The sequence below is a fragment of the Psammomys obesus genome, unplaced genomic scaffold, assembly GCF_907164565.1.
Source record: "Psammomys obesus unplaced genomic scaffold, mPsaObe1.curated_primary_1811, whole genome shotgun sequence".
Taxonomy (NCBI): Eukaryota; Metazoa; Chordata; class Mammalia; order Rodentia; family Muridae; genus Psammomys; species Psammomys obesus.
Window position 1 is genome coordinate 7,922,304 of NW_026596109.1, and position 24,901 is coordinate 7,947,204.

The 24,901-nt window shown below is 40.4% G+C and overlaps 1 protein-coding gene across 4 annotated transcripts in view; it reads right to left on the bottom strand.

Moving 5' to 3' along the window:
* The window catches only part of Prkaa2 (protein kinase AMP-activated catalytic subunit alpha 2), a 61,520-nt gene that overhangs the window by 25,169 nt on the left and 11,450 nt on the right, over positions 1 to 24,901 (bottom strand). For all 4 annotated transcript variants that reach the window (XR_008722712.1, XR_008722713.1, XM_055629003.1 and 1 more), the window contains exon 2: positions 6,246 to 6,387. Coding sequence is in view for 2 of the 4 variants with exons in the window: in XM_055629003.1 (XP_055484978.1) it covers positions 6,246 to 6,387 (142 nt within the window). In the remaining 2 variants the exon portion in view is untranslated. The remainder of the gene's footprint in view (positions 1 to 6,245; positions 6,388 to 24,901) is intronic.

Below are 24,901 nucleotides of genomic sequence, written 5' to 3' on the forward strand. Positions count from 1 at the left end.
CATAGATAGTTTTATGTTCATATTTAAAAATGGTTCATATTCATATACCTATTATAATAGTTATCAATTTAAAATGGTATATAGCATATTTAATACTGGGAACTTTTTTGAGAATCAGTTGATATTGCTGTGTGCCACAGTCCTGATATGAGCACCGTACAATAATCTGCTATATTTATTTAGTCAACTCTCTACCCAGAAGAGTGCTGGGCCTATTTCCACGGTTCTGCTACTGTGTGCTACTTGAACATTTTTGTACATGGTAGGATTTTTTTCTCCTGATATATACTGATGAGCTGAACTGCCAAATTATAGTATGTGTGAATGTACTATTTCAGGTGCCTGTTGTTTTCTGAAGAGAGGTTAGTGCTGCTAAAATGACTAGAAAGCTTGTGGAATATACTTCATAATAGTATCCAGTACTTGCAAAATATTAGACACATTTCTTCTCCAAGAAATGCTTGGGTCTTTTGGCAAATTATATTGGGTTGGTCATGTTTTTCTTATTTATATATGGATATACAATCAAATTATTTCCATAATAGTCTAGAAAATAGGATAAATATGTCCCAATTACTAACTTTATAAAGCAATCTTTTTGACTACCAACTCACACTGAATTTGCTTTCACTTTTTTCTATAAACATTAAATATACTCTAATGAATATATTCTTAAAATGTAATTGTACATGTATATATGCATGTTAATACACAGAATGCAAAATCACTATCAGACACACATTTAGAAAACCACGAATATCTTCAAATATCCAATCAGATATTAATTACAATGTTCCTGTGTTTTCGCTCTGTTTTAATTTGTAGGTTGTTCACAGTTTGTTTTATTCCAGGACATCAGGCAGCTTGTCCTTGAGAGGATGACTCAATTCCACCAACCCACTCGTTACAGCATCATGACAAGCAATGGCTAACTCTTCGGAGCATATCAGACTTCCATCTCATTCATACATTTTAAAAACTACCTGCTGCTGTGGCCTCTAGCCAAAGAAAGAATGTTTCTCTTTCTGAACTACAAGTAGCCATTGCTTCTTAGAGCCTTGATTCATCGATTCATTAACTAAATGTTGAATGACATCTTTTTTATGTATGTGGGCATTCTGTCTGCATGTATATCTGCACACCAGAAGAGGGCTACAGAGCCCATACCACTACAGCTGCAGATTGTTACTCGCCAACATTTGGGTGCTGGGAATTGAACCCAGGACCGCTAGAAGAGCAGCTTTTTATGACTTTTTATGCTTTTTATGACTAAGCCATCTCTCTAGCAGCTTTATTTAAATCTTAAATGCTGGGATATTTGAAAAATCTAGCAATAAACTGTAAATGTAGTCTTTATTTCCTCAGAAGAGAGGCTGAGATGAGAGCCATACTCAAGCTTTCTAAATATACAGCTTGGGCTTAGCTCTCACATTTCTAACTATTCCTAGGCCTAGAGTTGGAAGCTTCTAGCCTCTGTACAAAATCTTCAAGCCTGGACCTTGAAGGCTTCAGCTTCCAGCCTCTGTCTGCTAACCAGTCCTAGGATATTATCAGCCTCCAAGACTCACTTTTCCTAGTTCCTTTTGGTTGCTGGCTGGTTCAACTCAGCTGTTCTGGCCTAAATGCCTCTCCAAGTTGACTGATTCAAACTGGCTTCTTACTGAATTGCTCTACCTGGCCTCAAACAAGTTCTGGCAATATGTTTTACTATTCCAGCTCCTTCTCATTCTCTGGCTCATTTATCTGTGTCTAGCTTGTTCTCTCTGCAACCTGCCTCGGTAAAACTCTCCTGGTAAAAACTCTCAGTAAAAAGTCTCCCTCTGACCTCCCTGCACTGCTTTTAAGAAGCCTCTCTTTCCTGTCCTCTTCTCCTGAGAGCTGGGCATATCCTATCTCTGACTCATTCTGTCAAATCTTTCTCTGATTCATCACTTTGTCTGCCCCTCAAATAGACAGTCACTGTTGGGATTAAAGGTGTGTCATGTCTTTATTCCAGCCAGAGGGATTAAGGGTGTGTACAAAGGGCATGCTGTATTCCAGCCGGATCACACAGATCTAGGTTTTTAGAAGCAATCCCTTGCCAGATTAGCCATGTTGTGAGATTAAAATTCCTCTACAATAAACTGTGGTGCAAAGAAACTTTTCACTCTAATCATTCTCAGAATAATAAAGTCAAGATCATTACCTAGCAAGTTCAAGCCATCTTCAGCTACATAGTAAAATCCTGTCTCAAAACAAACAAGCAAAGAAATCAAACAAAAGCCCACTGTGTCTGTAACACAGTGGCACACACAATGATCTCCTTGCTAACGCTCTCTTTCATTCTAAATCGTCTTTTTTTCTCACTGCTATTGTTCTTATCAAATAGGTAGCATAGATGCTACCTATTTATGATACCTGTCTAACAGGAGAACCTCTAGGTTCCTAGACCTCCTCATTTCTAACTAATTCATATAAAATTTTTGCCTTTAATATTCTAATAAAAGCTTTAAAAAGAAAGAAACAGTAACCTCCAGTTTGCTAGATGCAGTAAGTCAATTCTCATTTTTCCCCTTATTCATACTACCAGTAACAACAGTTGACAATCTGTTGAGATCAAGCTGTTTCCTAAATTACTCCATATTGTATAAAGAGGTGGTTTGGGAGATGGAGAGATGACTCAGCAGTTAAGGGCATGTACTGCTCACTGACCCTGGGCCCAGTTCCCAGCACCACACATGGTGGCTCACAACTGCCTGCACCTCCCGCTGCAGGAAGTCCAGCACCCTTTTCTAGACTCTAAAGGCACCTATCATCTGTCTTCCTCTTCCTTGTGCTTACTCTGTATACCAGCCACACTGAGACTGCTCAGACTCAGACACACATAACACATTCTTTCTTTCTCCTTTCTTTTCTTCCTTCCTTTCTTCCTTCCTTCCTTCCTCCTTTCTTTCTTTCTCTCTCTCTTTCTCTCCCTTCCTTCCTTCCTTTCTTTTCTTTCTTTCTTTCTTTTTTTCTTTCTTTTCTTTTCTTTCCTTTCTTTTGTTCTTGATTATCCTCCCAGAAATGCTGGAGGCTTACTCAAACATTTCTTACTTACACAATATTTAACAAAACCAAAACAGTCCTTAATGATCACCACAGCTCTACTGTTTCTTTTTCATTCCTCTCAGAAAGTGGTATCACTATTGTTATATGGTTAAAGTCAAAAATATAGACTCCTTATTTCCTTTCTTTATTCTCCCTTTCTAATCACTGGTTGGTCCTGGCTCTGAAATACATAATGAGGAATTTTGCTGCATAGACATGGTGTCAAACTGTCTTCTAAACACTTCTCTTTGTACTGATCAGTGCTGCTCTCAGTCTGGTCGCAGAAGCTTCCGTTTGCAGTAGGTTAGTATAGAGATTAGAGACTGGTCAAATGCTAAAAAAGGAAGTGACTGTATGAGATTAGCCTTAAATGGGACATTTTATCACCCCTTCCTAGGCTCAAGGAGCATCACAGATGAGGGGCAGAGAGAGAATCTAAGATCTATAAGATGGGAAGGAATATTGTAGAATCCTGACTCCTGGACACGTCAGAGCTTTTGCATTCATGGGCTCACAGCAGCCTTCCACATTCTACCATCAGCAGGCAGGGCTCCTGAGGCCCACCTTTCCCTGAGGAGCTTTAGACAGGTGACTGAAAGAGAAGAGTACTCATACTCCTCAAGATGTGGCCACTGTTAACCACCCTTGCTCAAGTAAATACTCACCAGGCTCTTGCAAGCAATCTCAATTAAATGGAATGAAGTAGGCCCCTCCCAAAGAAAAAATAAGATAAATCACAAACAGCTGTTCTAGCTTTATTTTTTGTTGCTGTGATAAATCACTGAGCAAAAGCAACTTGGGGAGGAAGGGATTTATTTCATCTTATAGAGTACAGTCTAGCACGAAGGGAAGTAGGGTAGGAACCTGAAGGCAGAAACTCAAGCAAAGAGAGTAAGGAACACTGCTAAGGATCACTCTCTGAGGCTTGCTTAGCTTGCTTTTTTATATAACCCTGGACTGTCTGCCCAGGCTTGGCACTACCCACAGTGGGCTAGACCCTCTAATACCAATCACTAATCAAGAAAATGTCCCAAAGCCATTCCTATAGGACAAATTGACAGAGGCAATTCCTTAACTGAGGTTCCCTCTTCTCAGATAGTGCTGGTTTGTGTCAAGTTGATAAAAACTATCCAGCACGGTGTTACTGATTTCTGTTGCCTCCATACTTCAAACTTAAGAGGCTGAGAACAACACACATGCATTACCTTAGAGTTCTGCACGTTAGCAGCCTGACACATGAATTAAGGTGTTGGCAAGGCTTGGATGCCCTCTGGAGGCCCTAGAAGCAAAGTCCACTTCTCTGCATTTTGGATTTTGGAGGCTGCCCTGTACTGTTTCACAGTCCTTCCTCCATCTTGTAAGCTCCACTAGCCAGCAGCGTCCTTCTCCCATCTGCTCACGATGCTCTTGCTCAGGTCTCTTCCTGACCCATCCTTCTACATTGTTGGCTACTTCTGAGGACCACTGTGTTTACATGGGCTCTCAAACCATCCAGAACTAACTCCTTCTTTTAGAAAGAGTGTCACCTCACTTTGTCTTTTCGGTGTAACAGCAACATGCATAGGTTCTTAAGGTGAAGATACAGACATCTGGAGGGCCACTATCCTGCTGACCATCATCAAATAAACAGTACAACTCCACAGGATTATCAAGATGCTCTCCACTAACATTGCCAACAGTCAGAGACTGCTCACTGAGGGTTTACAAAAGAGCTTTGAAGTTGGAAGTGGAAAGTGAGGGACGGGAGTGGAGGGGAAGGAATAGGGTAGATATGAAAGTCTTAAACAATAAAACAATTGCTCTATCCTGGTGGTGGTAGTGCAGCAGGCCTTTACTCCCAGCACTTGGGAGGCAGAGGCAGGTGGATCTCCGAGTTCCAGGCCAGCCTGATCTACAGAGCGAGTTCCAGGGCATCTAGGGCTACACAGAGAAACTCTTAAAAGACTGCCCACTGCTTAATTTCACGCTAAATATAACAATACAGTAGCAAGCAAAATCCAAGAGATACAAATATCTTTATACTACTCTTAAATGGGCTTTCTTTTGCAGAAATCTTATTTGAATCAAGATATAGATTGATGGGGTTGGGGATTTAGCTCAGTAGTCTGCTTGCCTAGCAAGCGCAAGGCCCTGGGTTCGGTCCTCAGCTCTGGAGAAAAAAAAAAAAAAAAAAGACAAAATAAAAGACAAAAAAAAAAAAAAAAAAAACAAGGTAAAAACAAAATATATATAGATATAGATATATAGATTGACTTTATTTCTACTCTAAATTCACTAACTAATTTGACTTTGTTTTACATGCTTGCATACCAATGTATAAATATAACTGGTTCAAAACTATAAATCCACAAATTAACTTTTCTAGTTGCTTATCCCTGTTAGGTATGCTGTCTTCTTATCTATAAAGTAAGCCTACCTTACAGACTTGTGGTGATGATAATATGGAATTATAAACGTAGAATGCTCAGCACAGTTCCTGGCTACCATCAGGTATTCCTTGAGTGAGTAAAATTAACATTTATTTTATAAAAACTGCATCCAGGCTTTAAAGTATGATAAGATAATTTTCTGTGTCTAGAATGTTACATTATTCTTTATAAAAATAGAACTTTAAACAACATAACAGAATAGTACTACATCCTTTAATATCTAGATTTTCTATGTATCTAATTAAATTACTTAAGTTATCTTCCAACTGAACTAACTAGCTTGTAGCTCTCTTAATATGTACTTTAGACCAATTTTACTATTTACCCCAAGCTGACCTCAAACTCACAATCCTCCTGCCCTGGTCTTCAAGTGACATTACAGTAATATGCTATCACACCTGGCCTGGCATTTTTATTAAAACTAGAAGGAAAAAAAAAAGAAGAAGAAAGAAAAAAAGAACCAACCTACGAATAGCAAACGGCCAAGTGACCTTCAGAGGGAATACTAAAGAACCAGCTTCCAAGCCTTAACTCATCACTTGAACAGTAGCAGTTCCGAAGCCAAGGCTTTAATTTTAAACCAAGTATAAGCACTGAAGACGGACAGAGGTATAATGAATTAAAATTAAAACTGAATATGAACACGAAAACTAATATTTTTCTAAAGTTAATTCAAGAAATTTGTAAAATTTTGTTTTAAATATTTCAGGACATTTCGTTAATATTTTCAAGCACAAAAATACTTACAGTTTGATAATATGAGGATGACGAAAGAGTTTAAGATTTTGAATTTCTCGTTTTATTTTCCCAACAACATCTAAACTGCGAATCTTCTGTCTGTTTAGGATCTTAACTGCCACTTTATGGCCCGTCAATTGATGTTCTCCAACTAAAGAGAAGAGAAAGAGAAACATTGGCTGTCGTGAAAACAGAACCATTTCCTCGAGCAGGTTCCCGCGGAGCTCTGAGCGTATCCAGTCGTGGGTCTACTTCAGCACCATGGGATGCACAGGCCTCAAGTTCTCTTCTTTTAACTCAGCCTCTTCCCCTGGAGAAGGCGTCCCTTCGGCACAGAAGCTGTGCCTCTGTCATCTTAGCAGCCTCAGCAAAGCAAAGAAACGGTACTTCAATCTTTGCAGGAAGGACTGCTAATATCTATATTCCTTCATAAAAATACTATTGAACAGCTTTTAGACAGAACAGAATTCATTATATTTTTCCTTATTTTTCGTCTTCTATTTATCATCACTGTATTTATTACAGAAGAATGTAATTCCTTTAATAAATGTAAAACAGCTAATTACTGTTCAAAATTCAAGTTAATACGATCTTTGCTACTTCACATATGTTACTCCCTTTTGTTCAGGGGCCATGCTAGCCAGTTTTGATGGTTCTGCTAAGGGAGCCCTCTTACCGTCTGTTGGTTAGCACTACTCTCCCATTAACTCCTGGGTAGTCTCCTTTCTGTCCTCCTCTGGCTCATTTTTTTTTTTTTAAGATTTATTTATTTATTATGTCTACAGTGTCCTGCCTTCATGTGCCCCTGCACGCCAGAAGAGGGCACCAGATCTCACTATAGATGGTTGTGAGCCAGCATGTGGTTGCTGGGAACTGAACTCAGGACCCTTGGAAGAGCAGCCAGTGCTCTCAACCTCTGAGCCATCTCTCCAGCCCCTCCTCCGGCTCTTTAAAGATTAGTGTCTGCAATTTCTAACCTAGACCATAGGAGACCCTTGAGTCATCTCACTCCTCTCCCAACGTTTGTAAAGACACTATGACCCTGCTCTTTTTCCATCGCCATATGGAGAATTTCTAGATGATATCCCATCAGCACCTCAAACTCAACAAATTCAAAATTAGAGGCAGCATTCTTGTCCTCTCCCTCTGTCAAACTTTACCTTTACTAGATAATGCACTCTTGTATGCTTTTCAAGTAAAGATTCTAGCTAGTGAAAGCTACTGAATATTTCTTTAAGAAATGGTAAAGAAATAGCACTTAAACTCACTAAGATAAAGTTAAAGCAAGAAAAGTGACAATGATATTTATTATCATGCACTAAGCAGTATTCGAATGCTGGCTGCCCTGCTCACCCACCTTTACAGCGCTATGAACTGTTACTATTCTCCAGGGCTATCTACAGAAGCTAAATAGCTTGTCTAAGGTCACATGCTTAAGCGGAGGTATCACAACATGTGACCCAGAGTTGTTTGGCTTCAGAACCAAAATGTTAAATCACACAATTCAACAGTGCCATGGGAGCGAGTGATGCAAACATAGAATGGACTAATTTAGGAACTGCCTTTCCTACTGAGGGGCATTATTTTCATAACTTCATAATCATTTTAATCATTTTTTTAAAGTGTGGAAGTTACTTTCCTCATATACTAGGCAACCTAATTGGTAAAAATCATGGCCACGCAACGTCAGTTCGCTAACACTCCAAAATGCGTCCGGGACTTCAGGAAAGCTTTGATTCGGGGACTAGGCAAGGAAACAGCCCAACGGGTTTCGTGATGCCCGAATACTGCATCACCTGCCTCAGAAACTGGCAGCACTTGGTGCAGCACTAAGCGCTAGCCCACGTGCCCCAACAACGGATTTAAACACTTCATCTTCAGATCCATTCTGGCCTCAAGGAAAGCGAAGACTGTCATCCCTTATCAGTACAAAAGGGTAAGATTCAAGTCCTCCTTCCCACAGGCAATGAAAAGTACCGTCTAATACGAAAACAGGTAACTTTTCCAAATCAAAGACCATGGACTCTGTGGTGGTTGGTCCTGTCAAGATGTTTGGACAGATGCTTTAGAGGTTAAAAGTACAACTCTGGGCATGTCTGTGAAGGCACTTCCCAAGATAATTAAAACCAGAACCACTGAGCTAATCGACGGACAAATGCCTTGACGGCTCCATACTACCATACAACAGCTGGAAGGAGGGGTGAGAGGTGGGCCTCTGGAAGTAGGTAGTCACTGGGAAGTGTCTTTAAGGCTGCAAGTGACCCTTGTCTCTGCTTTTCCTTTCTGCCTGATAAAATATAAACGGCTCTTTGCAACCTGCCCTTCCAGCCAGGATGGGCTGGCACCTCCGAAACTGGGAGCCAAAATAACTAATTCCTCCCTACATGTTGTTTCCAGGTATTTTGGTCACGTGATACAAAAGTACCGAACATAAAGTGTATCAGTCAAGCAGGTGGGTCATTTGTCTTAATACCACAGGGTTAATCGGCAAACAAATATACGAGTGAACTGATTCAGAAAAAAAATATGACGACAAAGTATTGCTTTGCCTCTTCCTGAGGAAAACTGACTTATCTTTATATATGGAAAAAAATTCACATGAAACACTGGAAAGAAGTGGTATTCTCCCTAGAAATGTTTACAATACTGATAAATTAAGTAAATGTTGGAAGTTAAAACAGTAAAATGCATTGAGAATTGCCCCTTTCTGATTAATTATAGTAGCCTTTAGTCTAATAATTCCTTCAGTAACTTGGTGCTAAACTATAATTAATTACATACAATAATTTGTCACACTTTCCCCTGACAACCAAATGAAAGTCCTCTAAAAAAACCTTTCAATAGTAGGGCATGGTGGCGCACACCTTTAACCCCAGAACTTGGGAGGCAGGTGGATTTCTGAGTTCAAGGCCAGCCTGGTCTACAGAGTGAGCTCCAAGACAGTCAGGACTACATAGGGAAACCACAGCTCTAAAAAGAGAAAAAAAAAAAAATCTTTTAATACATATACATTTAAAACCAAAGAAAATCTTCTACGTATGTGGGCAGACATAAATTTTCCTTAATGGAACTCAAATGTTTACATTCATCAAAGTTTTACTTCCATTCATTTCATCAATTTAAATATTTAATAAATCTAAAACATTTACTAAGCATAAATATGTGTAATAACTTGTTGATCATATATATGTACATGAAGAAAGATTTTTATTAGGTTTCAAAGTACTAATGGGGAAACAACTACAGCAATAAAATAACTGAAATAAAAACTTATATGGAATTTAATATACCTTTTTTGTAAAGGGTTGGTGAAAGCCGGATGGACAAACCATTTAAAACAGCAAACATTAATTCAGGTCAATATCTGAACACCCACCCACGGAACAAGTTTACAATAAGTACCCGCTATGATAACGCCCTGTGCGAATCCCACTGACACTCCCCTGGGGTGCAAGCAGTTTAAAGGCGGTTCTGCGGCCTGCTCACTGCCCAGCAATACCATAGTGATTTTATTCGCAGGCATCAATCTCAATCACACCCACACACAAGACTACCAAATGGAAAGACTGCAACCTACCACACCTCTGTGTCTAGGCGTGGCCGTGTCCATGTCTCAGCGGCTTCTCAAAGTCTGGACTTAAAAGCTGCTGTTATGAACCAAAGGTCAGAGTTATGTGGCCAGGAGCAAAAGAGAAGACTACCAGACAGGACAAGAGTTTGAACCATCTGCCAGAATTTGACAAGAGACCTAAATACTGCTAACTTGCTTAAGTCCCTTTAATTTTTTGGTTTGTTTTTGTTGTTTAAGAAATTTACATGTACACAACGCTGAACTTCCAGGCAGTTGCGATCCGCCTGATGTGGTGGGAACTGAACTAAGGTTCTACAAGAACATTCTGCATTGTTAACCACTGAGCCAACTCTCTTGCAACACACACAATGTGTTCTGAACAAACCCACCCCAATCCACACACCATTTCGCCATCTTAAATTCAGGTGCTATTTTATAAATTCATTTGCTCCCTTAGTGCTGTCAGTGTGGGTGTGGTGTAGGGTTATTTCAGTGAAGCAAGGGCCATCCACCAGGATCTGCATCCCTGAAGAAAATTGACTGACCCTCCCCCAGGAGCCACGGGCAGGACTTTGTAGACCCCTCTCCTATTCATGCTGGAATTTTTGCTGGACTGACTGTGTGTGGATCTTATGCATACAGAAACAGCTACTGTGTTTTTTTATGAACAGCCCTGTCATGTCTGGAAAACACTGTTTTGCAGCAATCCTCCAACAACCTCTAGTGTTACAGCCTCTCTGTGCCTTGTTCCATGGTGATCCTTGAGCCTTGGAAGGAGAGGTATGATACAGATGTTCCATGTCGGGTTGAGCACTTCAGTTTCTGATGCTTGGTTCTGTGACTGGCTTTAATAATCTCTGTATTATTACTACAAAAAGAAGCTATTTTTATGATAGTAATAGATTATTATTACTTCTGCAAAAAGAAGCTTCTTATGATAGTTGAGAGCTGCAATAATTTATGAGCAAACTGTAGGTATGTAGAGAGCAGTTTGATACTATGTCCATTTAGCAAAATAATAGTATTAGGTTTTCCCCTAGAGCCTATGACCTACCCAGAAACGTGGTTTCGGCCCAGGCAACAGTATCAGGCATGACTTCTATCTTGTGGGTCAGGCCTTAAATCCAACTAGAAAGTTGCTGGTTATTCTCATAACATGCATGCCACTATGCACCAGTGGGCGTATCTTGCCAGGCTTGTCATTATTGCAGCTCCCTGAATTCACAGCTGGGTATGACTGTTGATGGCTTTTTTTCTCCCCGTAGCCTGACTAGCACCTTCTGGCAACATGAAAGCTATCCAGTTCAGATGAAGCCTCTAGGTGAGTCCCAGCTTGATGTCTCTATCTTATGACTCCAGTATGTGGAGACTGACCTCGGCAATCGGGTCTTATCCTTCAATTCCTGGTGGGTAGCCAAGAGCAATCACAGTGTTTTTGGGAAGTCTACAGGACCCCTCAACCCACATGTTGAAGAGGGGCAGGCCCTTTTATCAAGTTGGAAAGGAATAGGCCCTTAGAACAAGTTGAAAAAGGGTGGCCCTTTCATTTTCTGCAGACTTCTGCCACAGACAAATTTAAATACTACTTATTCAAAACAGTTTAAAACTCCCTTTAGGGGCCAGCATATAGCTCAGTGGGTAAAGTGCCTAGTGATCTAAGTTTGATCTCTGGAGCCCACATAAAGGTAGGAGGAGATAAGCTGACTATACAGGGTTGTTCTCTGACCTCCACACGCATGCTGTGGCATGCACACGCATCATACACATGTGCATATATATATATATATGCATGCAATAATTAACTTCAAATTTTCAGTTTTGCCAAAGTATCCATTAATGATCCTTTCTGGCTTTCTTAAATTCTAGCCAAATCTACAAAATACTTTCTAAAACCAACACTGGGGAGGGAAACCCAACCTCTCCCAAACTACCCGAGGAGTACCTTTTATGATTTATCTTTCTGTTTCTTGTCTGTTTGTTTGGGGCTTGACAGAAGGTCTCACTCTGTAGCTCTGGCTATCCTGAAACTTGTTAGTTCTAGACCAGTTTTTGGCCTCCAGCTTGCAGCACTCTGCCTGCCTCTGCCTCCCCAAGCTCTTACAGATTTTCCCTGAGGGCCTGTCCTCCTGCCCCTCTGTCTTGGTTACTGCAAGTCTGAGAAGCCCGCACCATCACATCTGACACAAGAAGGAATGGAAAAGGACATTACACTGCTCTAGGGAAACAGAATTAGGAATCTTAGTAGAAATTCAAGTACCAGACACATCTGTCGACAAAGGCCCTCCCATACTACACTATACTGGCCTACACCAAAAAAATGTTTTTTCTAGGTAACTACTTTTCTTGAATATACTTCCCCCCCACACACACAGGTTATACATTACTTAACATGTACGTGATCCTTGGCCATCGTTCCTCCTTAGCCAGGAGGGATTCAGGTCAGGGTCCTCATCAAGGACACTGCTGCTGGAAGTGGGCATAGAATGGCTATAAACTTGCTTATGTCACTCAACCAGTGAGTAGGAAATGGCAGGAAGAAACACGGGCAGCACGTTTTACCAATCAGCACTCCCAAATGCATCATCCGGGATTCAAATGGGAGGCTCGGGCATTTGTCAGGATTACTATACGATAAATCCTATGCTAAGCAAGAGGTGCTGCTAAATCAAGCCTACCTCTCCTTCCAGCTATAAGACTGCTTTAATTACACCCCCAAGGACGGTGTCATACGGGAGAATATAAACCCTTTTAAGCCTCTCCCCACCTCCTGACAATTTGGTCTGCCATTTTCTGAATGCTTTCCAGTTCTCAAACTGTTTTGTTGAAGCACCTTTGTTGAAGAGACCTTTACTCAGATAAATTATGAAGGTGTAAGTATATGACTGTTTTATATAAAGATAAAAACTGTTATAATTCTTCTAATCTCCAAAATCACTTTTAGATTAAAACAGGAATATTTTTTAATCTAAAACACATACTCTATATAAATTAATAAAGCATAGTTTGGAACACTTCTGTATGAATTCACACCAAATACTTTATAATTTTAACATATAATTTTAAATATAACAAAATAAATGGTTAAAAATATTCATTTTTAGGCCTCAGTTATACTCCATTTCTCTGGCAGGTTAAGAAAAAGTAAAGAGTTGCCAAAATATTCTTCTACTTAAATGGATACAAAAAATATTGCACAATAACTTGAACTACAGCATGGGAAAGCTTTAGTACACAGAAAGTCTATTTAATTTCATATGTTCCACTGTATCAATAAGAATTACGGGATCTAAGTACCATACGTATTAAAATAACAATCTGAAATCTGGAGAAAAGACACACAGAATTTCAGGTTTAGAAGCTCTAAGTTTAGACAGTTGTGAGAAAAGAAAAAAAAACAAAAACAAAAACAAAAAACAGACCCGAGAGACAGCTCAATGGGTAAAGGCGCTTGCTGCTGAGCTTGAGGGCACTATCCCACACTGCAGAAAAAAAAGACTGATCCTCCAAGCTGTCCACCAACATCTACACAGACACGCATGCACAGACAAGCACACGCATGCACAGACGCACACGCGCACACACAAAATGTTAAAGAACAAGAAAGGGATGGAAGGAGACAGTGTGGGGCAGGCATACATAAAGTAACGAATAAGCATAGAGAGGTTCTGCGTTCTCACAGACAGCACAATCAGCTGTGGGATTGTGTCCCCGGGGACTAGAGACTGTTCGCTTTCCGTTACTAACATCTGTCAGCTGAAGTGCCATACTTTATGAAGTAACTTGGGATGTTTGAAAAAAAAAAGGGGGGGGGGCATTTTTTTCTTTCTTTCTATTCTCTCCCTGCAGGTTAAGACAAGCTTACTAAAATTCCAGAAAGGGGAAAACAATACTTTTCTATGACAGGATTAAACAGACATTCTCAGCGTTCAGTCAAGTCTCTGTCCCACATGGGAGAGGCTCCAGAGACACTGAGAAGTCAGAATGTATTCTATGGCCATAGTATGTAATCACTGGCAACTGGAATCAAGAGGTAATTAGAATGATTTATGTAAACTTGGAAAAGTTACAGGTAAAAATGGCCCTAACTTTTCAATATCATTTTTCAGCATTCCTTCCTTAAAATGCTACATTTCAATAATTCAGAACCACTTAGACTCCTTGTGGGGCTGTCCGTCTCTCAGTTCATATGTGCATCTGGTGAGTTTCAGTCGAATTTCACTCAGCAGCATGAACGCATACTGCTAAATACATCACCCATTTGCACTCCCTAACTTCAATATTTTCCCTGCTTCTGTCTCGCTTGTCCTTTGAAATTCAGTGACATAACTGTTTCTCTCAATGTGGACTCGCTGACCAGGTACCCACCCACTCCGGCAACTCTTAGGTTTAGACTAAAAGATCCTCCAATGGACCTCCACAGCTCCAACCCCTGCTGTGTTTACTACCAAGTCATCCTTCAGAGCTGCTCTGTGCTTCGCTTACCATTGATCCGCAGCATTTGGTGCTGTTCATAACTATTTCCTATATGCATAAAATGCACAAATAATACAAATGTATCTAAGTTCATACTTTGCTGCTTTAGAATTTCAGTAGGATACACAAGTTGAACATGCTAATTCTATATATTTGAAGCAAATTAGTATTCATCTGGCAAAAGAAAAGTACTATCTATGAATCCTACACCTCTCACAAAATCCTACTTGAATTATATCCGAAGACCTCCTCAATATGGAAAAGTGCTGATTAAAAAAAAAAAAAAAGAATAAGCATCAGAGCCAAGATTATAGTTTACTTAAAATCTAGTCATTGTAGAAGAAACTGTATCTTAAAGAACAATAAATTTCAATGAGCTGACATGGTTAATAATAATGTGAAAAGATGCTCAGTATAATTAGTCATCAAGGCAATTAATTAAAACCACAGCCCAACTGTCCTAGTGACTTTTCCACTGCTGTGACAAGACATCATGATCAAGGCAACTTACGGAAGACTGAGTATCATTTGAGAGTCACGGTTCCCGAGGATTAGAGTCTGTGACCATCAAGGCAGGAAGATGGCAGCCGGCACAGTGCTGGAGCAGTAGCCCACAACTTCATCGAAAGCACGAGGTAGAAAGAGCTAACCGACAACGGTGTGGTCTTTTGAAACCTAAGCCCACCTCAGACATTGGTACCAGAGAGTGGGCTATTGCTGTGGCAGGCCTGACCATACAGGGTTTTGGAGGAATGTGACTTTGAACCAGGAAAGCGACTGAGTGCACTAAGTGGGGTTTAAAGGGCCTGTGATGGTTTGAGTAGGAATGGCCTGCATCAAACTCATGTGTTGGAATGCTTGCCCACAGGGAGTGGCACTATGAGGAGGTGTGGCCTTGTTAGAGTAGGTGGGGCCTTGTGAGGAAGTGTGTCACTGTGGAGGTGGGCTCTGAGGTCATATGCCTAAGCAAGGCCTACTGTGACAGTGCTTCTGCTGCCTGTGGATATAGAGCTCTCAGCCCCTTCTCTGGCACCATGTCTGCCTGCATGCTGCCGTGCTTCCCACCATGATGACAATGGACTAAACCTCTGAACTGTAAGGCAGCTCCAATTAAATGTTTGCCTTTATAAGAGTTGTCTTGATCACGGGGTCTCTTCATGGCAATAAAACCCTACCTGAGGCAGGGCCATCCTAGAAGGAGCTTGAAGACAGTAGTTCCGAGAGCAATGTGGCCTATGGAGACCCAACTGTAAAGGTTTAAAAGATGAACAATATTAGCAACTGATCTAGACCATTGTTGTGATATTTTGACAAAGAATGTAAAAGCTTTTGGCCCTTGCCCTAACAATCTGCCTGAGGCTAAATTGCTAACAAGGTAGAGAATGAGAGAATTCACATGAATGAAAGAATGTATTCCTAGTCCTGGTGAAATTACAGAGCACTGGACCTTTTGCTACAGGTGAAGATATAAGTTAGTTCAAACACCTGGGAAAATCCTAACTGGCGAACAGTCCATAGTAACTGCCAGAACAAAATATGTGTGTATGTTCTAACAATTAGTAATGCTAAGCCTTAGCATACACCAACAGAAACTCATCGGTGCTCATGTGTCTTTAGAGTTGTATAAGGACTTTCCTAAGCTGCTCATCCATAGCCTTAAACTTCAGGTAGCAAAGAGGAAGAGGGGAAGGGAGAACAGGTCTTGTGTATTATAGAAAGAAAGCAGTCAGAGTGGCTCTCCAAAGCAGGATGAAAGAACCAGATGCTATTGGGGACCCGGAAGTAATACAATCTGAAGAAGGCAATTATATTAATAGTTGCAAAAGTATTCTTCTAAAGGGCAGATAATAATCATGAGTGTTTACCACACACATGTGTTAATACATATATATGTATGTGTGCATATGGACATACAGCTTTACATATACACATACATACACACACACATTTTATTACATCAGCATTTTATATACATTTTCCTAAAATTAAAACCATCTAAGAGATCTTAAAGAGGAGAAAACTGAGATTCACATACTCTCAAGACACCTATCCAAAATTCATATTGGAAATTAATAGTAGAGTTGCTATTTAGCTCCCCATCTTGGTACCTACCAAGCAAGTCTCAGGGAAAATTAAGTTTATTCTTGTGCCAATCCCCAGGAGCCCTACTGTCCCTGGTAAACAGACTACAGACAACACTGAGACTAAAAATCAAATACAACAAAACTTTCTGTTGTGTACACAGGCCTATGTGTTTGCATAATCATGTGTATGTTCTTGTGGAAGATCTGGTGTCCTCCTCACTCTCCATCCTCCTTCCTTCCTTCGACAGGATCTTTCAGTAAACCTCTAGCAGCTACAGTAGTTCTTACCAAGCCCCAGAGATCTGCCTGTCTCCACCTCCCCAATGCTAGGATTATAGGTGCTATAACAAACAACTGATTAAAAAAATAAATAAATAAAAGCATAGGTGCGGAGAATAAAACTCAAGTCCCCATGCTTGCATGACAGCTTTTCACTAAGTCACCTCCATTATCCTCCAAACAAAGCTCTTTGTAAAAAGATACATTCTGCATTCCCAAATATAATCTGATGGGTTTATTACAATTATTTATTTGTATATCCCCTATACAAATAAACCTGATGGTTTTTTAATCAAAGTGATACATTTAAAAAAAAATTCTTCCTTAAATTCAAATTCTGGAGGTCATTATAGTAAGAAGGTACTTCGGAATTCTTTTTTATTTGAACAACAAATGACAATGTGCCTAACGCTGAGAAATATATCATTAGCAGCTCAAAGAAAACATCTGATAGAATCAATTTTAAAAATGTTTATGGCTCGTCTACAAAGTGAGTCCTGGACAGCCAAGGCTACACAGAAAAACCCTGTCTCAAAAAAAAAAAAAAAAAAAAAAAAAAAAAAAAAAATTTTAGAGAGGACATGCAAATGGGCAACAAATCAAAGTCATTAGGGAAATACAAGCCAAATCCTAGATAGAATGGCTTTTTTTTTAAACAATGAAGGAATTCTGTTATACTGTTTGTCGGAAAAGTCAAGTACAGCTACCATAAAAATCAGTGTGGTAGTTCCCCCCTGAAAAATTAAAAAATAATCCAGCTATCACATGCCTGAGAACATGACCAAACAAAATAAAATCATCCTACCGAAGAGACACCTGTAGGTCCAAATTATTGAGATACTCTGCACTAAGATAAGGTTTCAAAGGGCTAGACATAGGGCTAAGTGCTCTTCCAGAGGACCTAGGCTCAATTCCCAGCACCCACAAGGCAGCTCACAACTGTCTGTAACTCCTGTTTCAGGGGATCTGACACCCTCATCCAGAAAAACATGCAGTCAAATCACCAATGTACGTAAAATAAAAATTAAACAACAACAACAAAAGATAAGGAATCAACCAGGTGCCCAGCACCAAACGAACAGCTAAAGAAAATGGTGTACATAAACACAATGGCGCCAACAAAGAAGAACAAAGTCCTCCTGTCTTTTACACTAAAATAAAAGGAATTGGGTGACGTAAAATAAGCCAGGCACACGAGAATCACATATTCTCCCTCATATGTGGAAGCTGAAATAACATGGTCTAAATGTAGAAGAGTAACTATGAGATTGGGAACAGGACACTGAATTTGATCCATATATATATCAGTATCAAACTAGACCATGTAAGATGGTCTTAATGACAAAATCTGAAATAGAGTAGAAAAAAAAAACTTTATAAAATGATAAAGGTAAAATTTAAATTTATGTCTTTCTCACATAGCAAAATGACATAAATGGAAAATATAGAATGCTTAAAGCGGCATTATTCATAATAATGAAAATACATAAATTTTCCAAATGTCTATTAACAGAACAGATAAGAAGTATGGATTTAATGTCCTACTTGATATTAATTATACATTAATGTAACAATGTGATACTGTGTATCAGTGAGACTTAACAAGTTACAATTATATGCAACTACAGACCAAAAAAAAAAAAAAAGCTCACAAACATAATCTTAGGTAAAAGAAGCAAGATGTAAGTGACTGTGTTTCTAAAAAGTTCAATTATCCATGGAGGCAGGGGCAGAATAGGAGGTGAACTTCCGCTGGTCATTTCTGTGTCTTTGTGGAAGCACTGTTCATGGGTGTTTAGTTTATGACCATCATGATTAGCATCATGAGAATCTTTCTGGAATGGAAGGGGCTGTGGTTCCAACGTGGAATGTCCCCCATAAATTGCCTTGGTCCCCAGGTGGTGATAACTGTTTGGGAAGGTTGTGGAATCTTTAGACAATGTAATTTCTCTGGAGGAAGTGAGTCACTGGGGTTGGACCTTGATATTTTGTGGCACTGCCTCACTTCCTGAATGCAAATACAATGTGACCAGTTAGACTTCCACTTTTGGCAAACACCTTTCCTGCCTGCTGGCCATATCTTCACCACCATAATGGACTGTATTCTTCCTCGGGAACCAGGTCGAAATAAATTTGTCTTCCTTACATTGCTTTTGTAGAGGTATTCTATCAGAGGAACAAGAAAAGTAACTAAGGCAGCGTGTATAATTTTAAAAGTTGACTGAGAATTTTTGGAGACCATGATCATGTACACCTGATTTCCTAGAGGCAGACGTAGGAGAATCACCCTAAGTTTGACAGTGAGTTCTAAGCCAACAAGGGCTATTTAATGAGATTCTGTCTAAAAAGAACTAGGACATTGAATCAGTACCTAAGCTATGTCAAGCCAATGGTTACTAAATCTATCAGCACATTGGAACTTGGTGCAAAAGTTGGCCCGGTTTGTTGGCCTTCACTCATGCATATTCAGAACTTTAGCTCTGGGAATCAGGAATGGTCTGATGTGCATATGGTCTCACTCCTACCATCACCAGACTCCTGCCAAAATAACACAAGGCTCCTCTCTTCTTTGCCCATGATGAAGCAAAACATTCTCGCTGAATTTCTCCAAATTTCCTTTTCAGAAAGTCCTTAAATTCTCTGGTTAGTTCTAACAAAGAAGCAGAAGACTTTTTACTTTTGGCCTATGACTAAGTACCAGACTAAAAAGTGTATTTAATTCTCCAGATTCTATATGGAATTCAAAGACCATCCGAGGATGGCAGCGCATTAATTGTGCCATCCCTGCTGTGACAAAATACCTAATAAAAGCAACGTAAGGAACAGGGGCATGTTTTAGTTCACAGTTCAAGAGTGCAGTCCAGCATAGCAGACAAGCGGCGCCTGCAGTGACAGAGCACAGAAATGGATGCTGCAGTTCTATCATTCGTATCCTTTTTGTTCCTTCCAGCACCCGCGGCTATGAAATGGTGCTTGTCCACATTTAGTGTAGGTTTTCTTACTGCAATTAACCTATTCTAGAAAATCCATCACTGACATACTCAGAAATTTGTTTTCATGGTGATTCTAAATCCTGCTGAGTTCATCAACAAGACAAACCATCACAATCCCACTCACTGCCAACTGACACACAAACATGTCGGTTTAAGCCATAATCTTCCACCCCTTGCCCACCTCTGATAACATGAAATACATGCAATCTAATTTCAAAACCCCTATAATCTTTACCAATTGCCATACTGTTTAAAATTCCAAAGTTCGAGCCTCTGTCGGGACTCAAGGTAATCTCTTAATTGGGAGCCACTATTAAAAACAGAAACAAAAACGTATAGCATACAAAGGCACAGAGCTCTGGAGCCCAGCAAGAAATGACTGGACCAAATCAAGACCTAAATTCACCAAGAAAAGCGCCGAAAAGCTCCACTCTGGCTTTTTGTTATCATGTTAAAATCAGTTGGGGTACGAAGAGTTTGGATGACCCAGTCCCTCAGCTGAGCTGCCTGACGGCGCTTTTGAGCCAACTCTCCACATGGCCGCAGCTTTCTTCAGCAGAAATTCCATCATCCTAGCATCGCCAACATACTGCGGTCTTCACTGCAACCTTGGTTTCACCGTCACAGACTCACACACTGACCTTTCAGAACTTCGCCCTGGCACACACCCCCTGGCCTTGGTGGCTCTCTGGAACTGTGGTGCAATGCTGGAGTCATCTTTTCGTGGACTGTTTAAAGACAGTCTTTGCATTATTCAAATGTTGATTTCTGTACCAGCACAGAGCGGGGTACAGGCCAGACTTTGTATTGTTATTCCTTTGGTGGCATTATATTTTGCAAACACTCCCTCCAACACCTTCTGGGTGGTTTAATAAAGAGTTGCACAACCAATGGCAGGAAAGGATAGGCGGGACTTCTGGCAGAAATAGGAACCCTGGGAAAGAACCAGAGGTGTAAAGATGGCCAGCCAGACATGGAGAAAGAAACAAGTGCTGGGACTAAGAGACTGAGACGTAACCGGCCATGTGGCAGGACACAGGCCAGGCCAGTACACAGCTGATAATCTGCCTAGCCTAAGCTTATGATATTATAATTCTTTGCATAATTATGCCATCCACTGCCGGTCTCAACATTCCATTTTATTGCAGACTTCATAACTTCCTCAATCTTGCATTTTTTATGCCTATAAAACCAGTATCATGTGGACAATGCTGCCAAATTCTGCTAGCAGCTTGGAATGGAGCCTGACCTCCTGAACCATAGTTGTACTGGCCTCTGAATGCTGACTTTACGGGAATAATTTTCTAGGAAATTGTTTTTGAGCTGGAAACCCCTATGGTATCATTCCTACTTTAGGCTCCCTCCTTTCAAATGAATTTGGATTTTCAGAAGATGAAGCCTTCCAGGAGTGAGGTCCTGTTCTCCCAGCACCTTTTCTGTTGTCCTCGTGCTGAGTGCCAGGGTTCTGTTTCCTGGCACTCATCTCTTCAGCAATTACAGATTGTTTTTATCAACACTCTCCTTGTCTGAAACCTGACACTTAATTCACACACATTTCCCTCCCAAATTTCAGTTTTCTTATCTTTGTACTCGACTGTTTGCTCTTTCTCACTTCGGACTTGGATTACACCAATGAGAAGCAACCATGACGCAGACCCAATGCTATTCCATCTTGAAACTTCCCCTGTCAAAAAAACTGCTCCATTACGTTCAGCCTCACTTCAGTTCGCAGGAAATAGGCAGGATACTACCAGGTTCTTTTGCCAGATACTGCCTGAATGGTCCCTAACCCAGTTCCAAATAGAGCCCTTATTCACCTCTGACATCTCATGAGCCAGACTTCCTTTACCCAAGGGTCTCTTGACATTCTTGTGTTCCACCATCCCAACAGAATGTTCCATTAAGTTCTGCTTACGCACTCCACGGCTTGGTAGCCCTCGAGTGCAAACTCTCCGTAGTCCTGCAAACCAGTTCCAAAGGCCTAAGAGCCACCCCCTTCTGGTTACCACAAGTGTCTGTGTTTGTCGGCTCTCCTCATTACTGTCACCAAATTCCCAACAAAAGCGACGTAAGGAACAAGGGGCTTATTTTGGTTTACAGTTCATCATGATGGGGAAGTCATGCCAGGCGGAGCTTAGAGCGGCTGGTCATACTGTATACACACAGCTGAACACTGCAACCCAACTACCTAGTTCCTTCCCATTCGATAGGTATCCCCAACCCATGGAATGGTACCACTCCCATTTAGTGTGGCTCCTTCCACCTCACTGAATGGTTTCCACAATGATTTTAAACCCCGTCACCTTGAGAAGATTCACCAACACAGACAGGATGGTGTGTCCGCCTCCAAAGCCTGAACACAAAACTCACACTAGCTTACACCAAGTCACGAGTGTCTCGCATCGCACATCAAGTATCTCTCGTCACTCATGCATGCTTGTCATGTGCAGCATGACATACTGAATAAGCCATGAAGGAAGGAAGGACCCTGGATGAGAGTAATCCAAAAGAACTGCTTACTATTCCAAAGACCAAGGCAGAAACGGGGCTCTAGCTACCCTTTGCTGTGAATCAGACAAGCAAGGAGAAAGAAAACCTGGCTTTTAAGCTACTTTGATAGTCCCATAATAACACAGACAGCATACAGTCAGTCCTGAAAGGAGGCGTTCACATATCCCAGAAGGCTTTTCTCTCTAGGTTGTTTTTATCATTGCCACTAACAAAAATGAATGTGTGCATTTATGTTTCATTCTTTCAATTAGTAAATACTGTTTAAGTGAAGTATGTAACGAATTTCCCTTGAATGCTGGAAATAAGGAAAATTTGCATTCTGGTGAAGAATATAAATAATAAGCAAGTTTACAACATATTGTTCATTCAATGTCAATAAATTAAGAAAATAAAGCACATAAGAATGACAGGAAAAAAAAAAAAAAAAGACAGGCAAGAGGCAAAGAAAAAAAACCAGAATATTTTAAAGCAATTGGGAAAGGCCTGAGGACTTGATTTTTTTTTTTTTTTTTAAGCCCTATACTTAGCTTTAACCTCATGGGATATTGATTTCTGATTTTTGGAGGTGAGCAGGCAAATGATTACGACAGGGTTTCACTCTGTGTTTTCAGCTGTTCTATAACCCATTATGTAGATCAGGCTGTATTCACAGTGATCCACATGTCTCTGCCTCCTGAGTGCTGGGGTTAAAGGTATGCGCCCACACCCAGCTTCGGTTTTATTTTTTAAATCTTTATCTGGGCTGGCTTTATAGACTATAACCCTAAACTATTTCTTTAAAACTTAAGTCAACCCAAGATTCCATAAGAAAATCAGCTTAATATTTACACACCCACTTACAGTAAGACATAACCAGGAAAAGGTGACCAGTATAAAAGAAAACACGCTAGCACTGGATAAAGAATCTGGAACTCTCTGACTGTCCTCAACTGCAGACCCTGCCAGAAGCACGACCACCAACTACTAATCAACCTTCTCATGGCTTTCAGCTCCAGCCCTGTGCCTGTTTCCTCCTGCAGCTCTCACTCCACAAGCTTCATCCCCCTTTAAAATGATTTTCTTTTAATATACTGGATAAATGTAATTTCAAGCTCACTAAAATCTCTTTAGTGAAATGTGGAATAATTTCAAATTTTCTACAAAATAAGAAACACAAAACTAGTTTTCACCTCAGGAGCCCTTAGGTTTCATTAAAATGATGACCCCTGAGATTTTAACATGCGCCCTTGACTCACTATTGTCCAACACAGATTTGGATAAAAACTTTCCTCAGATGTGCAAGTGCTTTAGAATATGTTGCTCTACACTCACATTTTGCTTTGTATTTAATTCTGACATGTATTTAAATTTTAACAGGATGGACTTTTATTATCAGTATCTGTTTAGTTACTGCTCTTCAGTCCTTTCCAGTGCCTTTCATTTCCTTTTGGGCTTTGTGGTGGTTTGGATGAAAATGGTTCCTACAGGCTCATAGGGAGTGGCACTATTATTGGGAGGTGTGGCCTTGTTGGAGGAAGTATGTCACTGGAGTGGGCTTTGAGGTTTCAGAAGCTTAAGCCAGGCCCAGTGTCCTTCTCTTCTGCTGCCTGTGGATCCAGACGTAGAACTCTCAACTAGTCTCCAGCACCATGTCTATGTGCCAGCATCATGATAAGGGCCTAAACCTCTGTAAGCCAGCCCCAATTAGAGGTTTCCGTTTATAAGAGTTGCTGTGAGCAGGGTGTGGTGGCCCACACCTGTAATCCCAGCACTCAGGGAGGCAGAGGCAGGCGATCTCTGTGAGTTTGAGGCCAGCCTGGTCTACAAATCAAGTTCAGGACAGCCAAGGTTTACACTGAGAAACCCTGTCTCCTGAAACAAAAACAAACAAAAAGTTGCTGTGGTCATGGTGTCTCTTCTTAACCCTAAGACAGCAATAAACCCTAGCTAAAACAGGTTTCTTGCATTCATTTGGGATTAATTTCTTTCTTACTGAATAATTTACTTTAATGTTTCCTTTACTGTGGTTATGCTGTTAAGAAATTCAATTTATCTCTCAGGGGAAAAAAAAAAGTGTGCTGCTTTATTTTCTTGTCTTTTTTTTTTCCGCCATTCAAATGGCAAAAGCTGGGAGTTTCTTTCTTTCATCTCTTATCTTCAAACATTGCTTCTGTCCACCTTCCTTTCAAGAACGCACAATGCCCACTCTGATGATATATGATCTTTAATCCAAAGTAGTATTTCACAAGACAGTAAACAGTCTTCACGTATGGCACACTAGGTCAGAAACATGAGTGGATCCTGCCAACTCTAGCAAAAAGAGTCAAGCAGGAGCCATGTGTGCGCATCTGAACAGACACTTTAAATGGAAGCTACAAGTCTTTCTGTTCCCTTACAATTGTGCTGATAAAAATAATGACCTTATACTTCTTCCATAATCCCTCTAGCCCAAAGCCAATTAACCAACTACAGGTCATTTTCATAAAAATGATGTTTAGGGGTTAGCAGGATATTGACTCTTGCACACAGGCCTAATGAACTGAATCCAAAACTCTCCATATTTCACAAGGTGACAAGGTAGAACTGACTCTCAAGAGTTGCCCTCTGACCTCCAGACTCTCACCATGGCACATAGGCACTTGTACACACAGACACACAGACACATACAGAGAAAATAATAATAAATAACAATCATGTTTTTAACATTTGTTAGGCAAACTGAACGATCTTATTGATCACTCACTGGTGTACATTCAGGAATGGGGAGATACCTCA